This window comes from Biomphalaria glabrata, chromosome 4 (assembly GCF_947242115.1).
Source record: "Biomphalaria glabrata chromosome 4, xgBioGlab47.1, whole genome shotgun sequence".
NCBI classification, from domain to species: Eukaryota; Metazoa; Mollusca; class Gastropoda; family Planorbidae; genus Biomphalaria; species Biomphalaria glabrata.
In genome coordinates, this window is record NC_074714.1 from 37,602,288 (window position 1) to 37,613,710 (window position 11,423).

Genomic DNA, 11,423 nt, shown 5'->3' on the forward strand with positions numbered 1-11,423 from the left:
CTTGAGTCTCAGTATTTAGTTCACTGATTGAAGTGAGACCTTTTATAAGCTTATGAATCTACAAGCCTAGACTATCATTTGATTTTATTTCATAGTTTTTACATTGTGTGTGTGTGTGTGATAGATAGTTTTGTTTTTACTTGTTTATATATAAGAGATTCTATAATGTCTCAGAACTCTCTACTTTAAACTAATTTCTCAACAAGGGTTCACTTTAATTTGTAAAAATATTTGATTCTTGAGATACTTCAACAATAAGCCTATGAAGCAATCCATTTATTCCACATCAGAATGACTGATCTATGGCCTCGATGCAAGAAGATTTCTTGTAATTTTATTTTGGCATCAATCTGACAATTTCGATAATCCAATATCCCACCTCCTGTAACTATGTCTTCACAGTCAACATTTGTTGTTCTTCCAATAATCAATTTACTACAGATATTACGATAAGCTTTAGTGGTTTCATTTTGTGGTGTCATTTTATGGTGTCATTTTATGGTGTCATTTTGTTTTTCTTGCATCAACATTATCATCAAATTATTAGATCTGTATTTTAACTCATTAACTTCATAGAGTGTTTTTGCTTAGTAGTTGATAGATTTAGGAATGTATTAATGGGCTAGCTTTCATACAAGTTGAGGTATGAATATTATATTGGGATGTTCAAATATGTTATGCTGATGCTTGAATTTTTTTATGATAAACTACAAAAGTGTTTTTCCTTAAGTAGGAAAATCTATTTGTGTAAAGTATGAATGTACTACTTGAATGTTTGATTGTGTTATTGTTGAGTAATGTTTGTATTTTGATGAGGTCTTAAATGTGTTATCATGATTTAGCTGTTAGAGCAAGATCTGATTATGTGTTGTTGCAAAAAAAGTGAATGTGTTTTTTTAAAGTTCATCAATTTTTAGAGCAAAATGTCCAGAAACTGTCATGGCCTTGGGTCAGATTGTTTTTTTCACTCCACAGAGAGAAACTTATTCAACAAGCCTTTCAGTGTCTCCAACTTGTTGTGACTGACTTCCTGCCAATCATTCGACCTACTTACCTTCAGGTGGTGGTACAGGTAGCTGCTAGATTTGGTCTACAGCAGCAAGAATTGAATGTTAGTCTTACAGCCATTGGCTTGTTGGTATGTAATGTTCTTCTTGTTACCAGCATCAACTTGTACTTCTCCTACACATTTTGTTTTAAGTGGCTGAATGAAACACAGAATATGTCTCCACTTTAAAGGGAAACAAAAAGTTGTTAAAAACCCTGTTCAAACCATGCAGCTTTTTGTGTTAGCAGTATTAAATTAAAAAAAAAAAGCAACAATGATTTGTGTCAATGGGTCTACAATAGAAAAACAATTTCTTATGGACAAAAAAAGCATTTTTTTCTTTTACAGTTAAGCAATTTAATTGTTTCCATAAACTAAATAGCTAATGAAGTGAATTAGCATAAATTAAAGAGCAACCTTTTATGAAATGCATTTTGTTAATCAGACCACTAGGGGATTTGATCCTTTTGTCCTAATAACTAGCTTGTCTGTTTAACCAGATTCTACCATAAAATAGGATTTGTTTCAGTACTTGAGGATTTGGTCCAATTAACAGGTTCTATTCAACTGGATTCCAATTTGTATGTGTCATGTCCTTCTTGTCTGTACTATCTGGATGGTTAGTTTAAATAAGGATTGGACATTGTTTACCCCCACATCCCATATCCCTGTTGTCAATGTAATTAAAAAAGATCTAAAAGGTGTAGTGGATATTATTAATGTTGACTATTTGGAATACATAACCATAGATGGCATTATGTTGAGAGATGTGCTAACAAGATTATGCTTTGGATACCAAGGTAGAAATGATAGCTGACAATGAAATACAAGGCAAATAGAAATAAACTACTGGCTCCCCTTACATATGTATGTATATAGGTAGGTGAGGAGGCTTCTCCTCCTAAGTAATATCAAGTGTCCATTAAGGGTCAAGATTGCACATTATTATGAGATGACCAATGGAAAGGATTTTACCCATCGGCCCAGAGTGAGAGATGGCTCTTTTCCAGTCATGTTGTCCATAGGTTTCCCATCAACTAGAAGGTCATTTGATTTACATCCATTGTTGTGATTCAACTCTCCTTCAGCCAAGGCTCTACCTCATGCAAGTGTGTTCCTATACTTTCCTCTCCAGACAAGGGAATATATAAATTCTCAACAAGATGAGTCATAGCATTTCACAACTGATGGCAGACATATATTTGTCCAATACAACTGACCGACTCATCCTAGAATAGGTGCTTACTAAGAACTGGATTGGACATAGTTACAACCAAACACAATGCCAAAATAAATATAAAGTGGAGAACAGGAATGTAGCATTCAATTGGGCCCTTGGAAAATAATTTTTTTCTCTAGGCCTAAAATGTGCTAAATAGTGGATCAATCGGAGAATGCTTAAAAAGTTAAAATTTGTCATTGTAATAAAAATGGGCCAAAAAGTGTGAAAGCAGTTGTGTGTGTGTCTCACTGTGAGTGTGTGGGGGGAGGGTCACAGTGGAATTATAATATAGATGGAATTGAGAGGCTGAAAAAAAGTCATAGAATGTCTGAAGGACTGTTGAAGGACTGTTGAAGGACTGTTGAAGAGGACTGTTGAAGGACTGTTGAAGGACTGTGTTCACTTTTGGTGGTTGCCAAAGGGGGGAATGTAAAAGTGAAGGTGATACTAGCATTAACGGGCCCAAAAGTGGGTTTTTCAAATCAAGTCTATAGTTTATGTTGGAGAAATTATGATGTACAAGTTTAAAAAACAAAACTGAATGGGGGTTTGAGAGAGAGAGAGAGAAGGAAAGAGAGAGAGCCTTCAAATTTTATTTTAATGGATACACCTATTCACTGACTAAAAAAAAGTATATTAAGTTGAACATTAAAATGTGGCTTGTTTATTAAATTCAAACAAAGAAAAGAGGGGGGGGGGTGTTCTAGCCTTAAAAAAAACACTATAAAGAAAACAATATAAAGCCTGGGAAAACCCAACGGCCCTGGCTGGTGTACTGCTGGTATGTTTATAATGATGAAATTTTTTACACATTTTAAATTTTTGTCCTAATAAAATTAGTATCCACATTGAATGTTATAAAAAAAAAATTTTTGGACTACCGGTATGTAAATCAAGATAAATAGAGATCAAACCATGAAAATCAGAAGGTTAGTTTGTCTCTTACAGTAACCAGTGTTGTTTTTTTCTCTATCACATAGGCTTACTGAAGGGTTTGAAGTTGTCTAGATATTAAATTATAAATAAGAAACAAACTTAAACTTTTTAGACTAGCTTGTGTAGGCTGCTCAGCCAAAAGTTCCCTATAGTTCATTATCTTTATATTTTTTTAAATTTTTTTTTAATAATCTATAATTACTTCTGAAACCATTTTCTTTCCTTAGGTAAAGCCAAGAGAAAAAACAACAAAGATAAATGACACTTAACTTGCCTTTTAATTTTGTTTATGTTTGGTTATTTCCAGTGGAATATTTCTGATTTCTTCTTTCAAAATCGACAAGTAATAAAGCAAGAACTGGATTCTCTGGCGCAGCCTGCATCTGCTGTTAATGGAAATGAAAGCAGCAAGAGCCCTGGGCCGTTTGATGCCCTGTGGATGTGCCTGTTCTCTCAGCTTGGGGAGCTGTGTGTGGACTCGAGACCAGCAGTCAGAAAAAGTGCAGGGCAGACTCTATTCTCCACAATCTCTGCACATGGTAGTTTGCTTCAGCACCAGACTTGGCACAATGTCCTATGGCAGGTCAGTTTAGAACAATGTCCTATGGCAGGTCAGTTTAGAATGATTTCCTGTGGCAGGTCATTTTAGAACAATGTCATGTGGAGGTCAGTCTAGAACAATTTCTTGTGGCAGGTCAGTTTGGACCAATGTCCAACGGCTGGTCATTTTAGACCAGTAGGACCAATTTCCTGTGGTAGGCCACTGAAACCCAATTCCCTGCAGCAGGTCAGTTTAGTAAAATTTACAAATTGCCCTGTACTTGAGCCCTGTCCTACATGTAATTAACAATCATTTGTTGTGGAATACTTTTACTTTCCACTTGTTGAAGATTGTATTAATTGTTATGGATCTCTCCTTTATATTTTACATTCTCCAAGAAAAGAAATGTTTACAGTTTTGTATTATGCTCATTAAATCAAACCAAAAAAAAACAAAGTCTTAGTTTCAATGTACTTGACCTGTGTCAGCGCCATAGTTTCATGATGAAGTTCACTTCTCAATCCATAAACTAATAATGTTTTAATCAGGATCTAGACACAGCGCAAACTATTCTCAACAAATTTAATGACAACCTTTTAATTATTCTGAAAACATTTCTTTGTCTGTTGAAAATGACCTCCTCCCCTCCCACCTTCTTTATCCCATTTTTTTTTTACTCTTGCATTATTATAGGAACAAGTTAGATAACCCCAGTTATTCTTGTCTGTCCTCAAACGCTCCAAGTTCAGTGTCCATTAAATTTCAATGTCATTACGTACTTTTACAAGATAACAAAAACATTTTTTTTATACAGTTTATTCCAGGATGTTTGTGTGTGTGTGTGTGACCTAATTTGTGTTACATGAAGATTTCATTAGTATTCCATTACAACTTCATGGAATTAGCCTCTGGGAGATGTTAAAAAATAAAATCTTTGAAAAAAAATATTTTAATTTTTCAACATTGCGCACCCATTTAATGAAGTTTCCAATATATGGCAAAAGCATGAAGAAATATGTTATCCACATGAAGTCTTTTTTGTTAGAGTTACATTAGGTGGGACACTTTGTATCATTTTGTGGTTTCAAGTCTTATTTAAAACTTGTTAAAAAGACAATCTCCATTCTATTTACACTAACAAGAATTTAATGAAATTACTTAAAAACAAACTTTTTTTTTTTACAATGTTCTGTAAAAACAATTTTTTTTATTTGTTTATAACAGAATATTTTTTTTTATCTCCTAAGAATAAATGTTCATACTTATGCTAATCGCAGTAATCTCCCTTTTTCTTTAGTTTGATTTAAAAAAAAAAAAACTGTTTTTGTTTATCAGCAGTAAAATAAAGTAAGAGAGAAAAAGAAGAGAACAAAATATTGAGAAATATGTGGAGTGATACAAATATGTAAATTAAAACATAATGAAACAAAAGAGGAAGTTAATGCAATAGGGAGAGATTTAGAAATGATTTGATTGAATAATAATATATCCAAATGTTTCTCAAACTTTATTAAAAAGTCACTAATGCCAACTCTAAGTAATTAAATAACTTTATTTTCAAATGGAAAAGCTTAGAAATTTCTTTCTCTAAAAATGCAAGCTATTATATCCTTTTAAAATACATTAATACTTCTAAATTCTCTTCTGCAGAAAAACCAAACAAAAAAGCTAGCTATTCATACATTTGTTTCCGTTTATGAAATTATTCTTTTATTCTAAAATGTCCTTTTAGAAAGGAGTATGAACTTCAAGGTCAAACCCTTCAACCACATCAGTATAGACCCTCGGAGCTGGTTGTCTCTCTCTTTGTTCACATCTCTTTTTTTTACCTTCAAAATGTGTACTTAAAATTCATTGAACAACACATTCTGGCAATTTCTTTATGTAGTCATGTATTTCGTTTTTAAATATTTTCTTTTAATGTTTGTGTTATACAATTATATGCCATTTCTAAATTTAGATTTAAATTTTATGAGAAGAAATGGTTTGGTCTAGAAACACTTGTTATATTTTTGATTGAACAAATGTGAACTCCTGTTTTCTTTTCTCAAAGGTTTTGTTCCCGCTGTTAGAAAATGTCCAGAAGTTCTCCAGCTCTGCCTCAACCATCAGGGACAAAGAATCTACTGGGAACATTTTGATTCATCACTCTAGAGACACAGCAGAGAAACAGTGGGCAGAGACTAGAGTTCTTTCCCTTGCAGGTGTTGCAAGAACTTTCAATTCCAAGAGAAAAATGTTGCAAGGATTAGGTGAGTTTTTCAACATCAGTGGTGATGACTTGTAGAAGTAAAAAAAAGGTTAGTGTCAAAATCAATTGTGATGTCTTATAGAACCTTATTTAAGGTTAACACACACAACAATAAAGCTACTTAGAAAAATAAATGCACTTTTCTTATTCCATATTCTAGGAAAAGTTCATATAAGTACTTTTTCTTTCATGGTACCACATAAGAGCATGAAACAGGTAGTCTGAATCAGCCAAGTAAACTAAATAACACTATCTTTTTAATAATTAGTAAGAGATTTACTGTACTTTACACTTCTATATAAATGTCTCAGTGGTTCAGAATTTGTTTGAGATTATTCCAATAGGTTGATTAAAAGAGATGTACTCATACAGTAAGTCATTGTTTCCAATCTCAAAGTGAAAATAAAGGAATGTATAATATCAATCAAACAGCCTATATTGTGCAGAATGGAATCTTAAAATTAAATGCACATATGTTTTCATGAATGTTTTCTTTCGTAGGGAATATGTGCATGGAATAATTTTTTTTATGTTACATTTTCAAATCACTGAAAAAAAAAAGACATTAACACGATTATTTTTTTTAATGCATAATTACAGAAATTGAATATTCTTTTTACATTTTACAGATAGTTTCATATTTCTTTTTCCTTGGCATGACAATGGCTATGCCATTTGTTTTTAATGGAAAGTTACAAAACAAAAAAAAAAAAAAAAAAAGATAAATTGTAACTTTTTGTTTTTATATTTTATTCTCATTTTCTCATTCTCATTTTCTGAAAAATTTTGTTTTTCTAAGTTTTTGAAAAGATGAAAAAGAAAGAATTAGGTAAAACATTGTCCCCAAGTTTGACTGTCAAAAAAATATGCAATGCTTTAGTTGCTAACACAGACCCAGTGGCTACCTGCATAGTCTGTCACTTCTAATGCATATGAATTTCTCTTTTTGCTATCTGCCTTGTTTTCAACGTTATTATAGTTTTTTAAATGTTTAATTTTTTCTTGGATTTTCTCTTTGAGTGGATTTTTTCTTTAATTGATTTTAATACAATGTGTATGAACACTATATCAGTATACATAATATATGTATCTATATATAGTGTTATATATAGTGCATGTATATTGTTGATAGTCTGCTAACTTGGTGGCATCCTTTCTATCCGTTACTACTCTATTTTCCGTTCTTACTTTTTTAAATTTCTCGTCACGTCACTATGAAAAAAACAATTAACCCAAACCCAAACTTCTATGTGTCATGTCTTCACAATATACGGTGTTACCAGCTCATGTTTACTCTTTTGTTTTTTTTTACCTTTTCTGTATTTTCACATACTATTATTTGATTATAATTCTTTAAGGGGATTTCCCAAGAGCCTGGTCCTTACTGTTAGACCACATTGAACTGTCTGCTCTGTGTCGTAACTCTGAGGTGGCACTGGCAGCACTTAAGAGCTTTCAAGAAATCCTACAGATTGGCAGAGCATCTAAAGGAACAGAGGAGAATGATGGCAGCAGCCTTGGTGTGGAGCCACCCACAGGAGAAGTGATCAACCGGTCAGGGGAGCTCACCCACAAAAAACTTGAATTGTTTTCAAAAGGACCAATCTCCGACTCCTCAGACAATGACATTCCACTTTGGACAGCAGCGTGGAAGGTCTGGCTAAATATCGGCACTGAAGTGACCAAACCTCCAGAGCACACGGAGAAAATGATAAGTAAGGTGTACCTGCCTTCTCAACAGTTTTTGACGGCCATGATACAGACATTCCCTCCCTTGTTTGAGCACATCAAGTCCAGGTTCTTGACCAGTGACCTCCAAAAGCTGTCCACTGTCCTGCGGGGGACACTGTGTGTACCGGTGCAGAGTGACTCCTCCCCTTTTATAATTCCTTCCTACCCAGAGGTCAGTGTCACACCCCTCCAGGAAGCTGCTCTTTCAGCCATGGACACATTAATAAAAGTAAGTGTTAAGTAATGCTCAATTGAATTCATGAGCTCAGTATAAATGGTGGAGTAACCTTGAACTGCTTGATTATCCTTTCAATAGTGGATTATCCTTACATTAGTGGATTATCCTTACATGAAGGGAATATATATATCTTTATTCATTTATTCTTACAATGATGTAATATCCCAAAAGTAGTGGATAATGAATGCAATATTGGAATTTTCTTAAACTTTTGAAGTATACCCACTGTAGTAAATTATCCTTACCCTGGTAGAGTATCATTACATGGGTAGGTGTCTTTACAATAGTGGATTATCCTTACAATGGTGGAGTGTCCTAACACTGGTGGAGCATATCCTTACAGTTGTGTAGTTTCTTACAATGGTATGTACAAGAGATTTAAAAACTCCTTAATTTCCAGTTTTCCCAGATTTTATGGCACCATTTGTAGAAACGAAATGTGGAAATCTTAGTAGAAATATATTTTTATTATACTGTACCGTATTCTTGTTTTGTAAGTACCGGCAACAGTTTGCTTTTGTATTATATTGAATCACTTAGAAAGCAGATTTGTGTTTTTTATTGTTTTCTATGTTTATTTATGATGTGTATATGAAATTGAACATAATATTGTTTGGTTTTCCACAGACTGTTCAGAGTGGACCAGAGACCATGCAGGCCATGTATCCAGATATATTTCAACAGCTGCTTACATTTGTCAGCTTTGGGGTTAATACTCCAAAGTTTGGTGAGATGGAAACAAAGACATTTGGAATAGTTAGAGGACCTCAAGTAAGTTGGGGGGGGGGGGGGGGGAGTTTTATACCAGTAGGCCTACATAGGAAATGTTTTGACTTTATGGTACCTTATTTTCATAAAATTGTATAGCATAGCTAAGTGTTTTTTTTATTCTTCTAATTAAGTAATGAATTTTAAATGTAAATCTTAGGTACATACCAGTACTAGTATTAACAATTCTGGATTTATTAATTGTATGTATCAAACTTTTCTCTGCCAGGCTGACTGGGTCATCATGAATTTTGTGCCCTTTGCTGAGCGGGCTGCACTAATGACAGTTGACCTTTACAGAGGGACTGCATCTCATCCAGCTGTCATCAATGCCAACATACTTCAGAATATACTTAAGGTGAGTTATAGTCATTAACTGGTACCGGGTATTTAGTTTTATTATCTTGTTCTGCAATGTTGACATAGTGTAATACCGAGGTATAGTATTATAAAAGTACATGCAAAGCTTTTGTTTGAAATTTGTTGTGGTATTGCATGGATCTCAGTAAAAACTTCTAAATAGATTTACATTGAAGTTTCCAATTTTGTTAAGAGTCTCTGGTTCTTGAGCACTGAAACTTAAAGATACTGGTAATACAAAGCAACACTCCAGGCCAGGCTCTAGCCTTCACAGATCTAAATGTTGTCTAGATTTTCAAGGTAATGTGCAATTAGAGCATGAAATGAATTGTCTAAACCAGGCAAGAAAACCAATGACTTAGCAGATGACAAGTCCCTCCTGCATGTGACTAGATGAACACATACCAGTATATGACGTTATGTTCTCTTTTGAAGTCATTGATAAGATAAGATAAACTTTGATAAGATAAGATAAACTTTGATAAGATAAGATAAACTTTGATAAGATAAGATAAACTTTGATAAGTACCTATATCCATCTACATTTGCATAGAAAGTTAAAGACTTTAGGGTTTGATGATCATTTTTAAAATTGGATTTCATTGTATACTGGGTGGCAAAATATGTAGGTCACAGCTGGGGCTGCGTAGCCACAGGAAATATTGCATTCCTCATTAATCTTCAGACTCGAAGACAAGCCTGATTATTATTATTATTATCATTATTATTATACTGGGTAGGTCTAATATACTTAGACGACAATTCCACCACCTTCACATACACCTTTGTTAATCATTGAGGCACCACACACTATCTTTCTCCATTCCTCTCTGTCTTTTGCCTTGGATAAAATCTCTTTTAATGGCAGGCCCGTCCATTCTTTAATGTTGTCTTCCCATCTCTTTCAACTACAGGCCCATCCATTCTTTAATGTTGTCGTCCCATCTCTTTCTCTGTCTACCTCTTCTTTATCCAGCTACTTTTCACTGAGGAAGGTCTTTGCGAGCCCTGGAGACCTTTTAATACTATTCCCGGTACCGGTACCTTATTGTTAAAAAATAGAGGAAAGACATATATAGTACACATACTGGTGACATGAACTTTTTGTTCCCTTAAAAGTATACTTCTGACACACACACACATATGTGCATACAGTACCTGGTATCTATGCATTTTTTATGATACTATTGCTACTACCAGGTGCTAATTGTTTGCCAAAATTTTTTTTGTTTATGAAGAGATTGATCATAGTCAATGACTTCGCCAATTGGATTTGAATGTAGTTATTTGATAGTTTGTATTTCTTTGTTATACTCACACATACATTTTTTTCTAGGACTATTTGCTTGCTCTAAGGTGTAACCCTAATGGTATCAGTACTTAATATTACAATTATTATTACGCTATTACACTGATCAAAAATGTAATTGCACTTTTATTTTTGTTTATGCTGTGTTCTGATTGGTTATTTGTACAAACTTTTGCCAAATCCAAAACTTATTTATTGGAGATTTCTATGAGAAACTAAACAATGTCAAGGACACTTTATTGAACTTCCCTGTTCCCAACTAACTAATGTGTGGCAGTTTCTAGTCCTAGAGATATCTCCTTTATTAAAGTTAGTTAAGTTAGTTGCACATTTGTTCATAAATAACTTTTAACTCATAGAGTGACCATTTGATACTTTCTTTATAGGATAATGAGATTACTTTGTTCTTCAAATTGAAGAGCTTAGAAAATGTGCAGTGCCAAAACATTATGAGATAGCACTTCATAAAACATATAGTTTGTCAACACTTTATTTTAGACACCAGATACTTGACACCACAATGTTAGCTAGATCTTTATTTTAGACACCAGATACTTGACACCACAATGTTAGCTAGATCTTTGTTTTAGACACCAGATACTTGACACCACAATGTTAGCTAGATCTTTATTTTAGACACCAGATACTTGACACAACAATGTTAGCTAGATCTTTATTTTAGACACCAGATACTTGACACCACAATGTTAGCTAGATCTTTATTTTAGACACCAGATACTTGACACCACAATGTTAGCTAGATCTTTATTTTAGACACCAGATACTTGACACCACAATGTTAGCTAGATCTTTGTTTTAGACACCAGATACTTGACACCACAATGTTAGCTAGATCTTTATTTTAGACACCAGATACTTGACACCACAATGTTAGCTAGATCTTTATTTTAGACACCAGATACTTGACACCACAATGTTAGCTAGATCTTTATTTTTTTCTGTCATAAATAAAAATGTCTATTAGATTTTTAGCCTTTATATTGTTTTGTTTTTTTATA

General features: G+C 33.6%; 1 protein-coding gene across 4 annotated transcripts in view; it reads left to right on the top strand.

Annotated features, from left to right (window-relative positions):
* Nucleotides 1-11,423, top strand: part of LOC106059811 (protein MON2 homolog) — a 396,254-nt gene that overhangs the window by 363,252 nt on the left and 21,579 nt on the right. For all 4 annotated transcript variants that reach the window (XM_056026650.1, XM_056026651.1, XM_056026652.1 and 1 more), the window contains 6 exons: nucleotides 976-1,138; nucleotides 3,514-3,789; nucleotides 5,801-5,999; nucleotides 7,357-7,958; nucleotides 8,595-8,738; nucleotides 8,965-9,093. In XM_056026650.1, coding sequence (XP_055882625.1) covers nucleotides 976-1,138; nucleotides 3,514-3,789; nucleotides 5,801-5,999; nucleotides 7,357-7,958; nucleotides 8,595-8,738; nucleotides 8,965-9,093 — 1,513 coding nt within the window. The remainder of the gene's footprint in view (nucleotides 1-975; nucleotides 1,139-3,513; nucleotides 3,790-5,800; nucleotides 6,000-7,356; nucleotides 7,959-8,594; nucleotides 8,739-8,964; nucleotides 9,094-11,423) is intronic.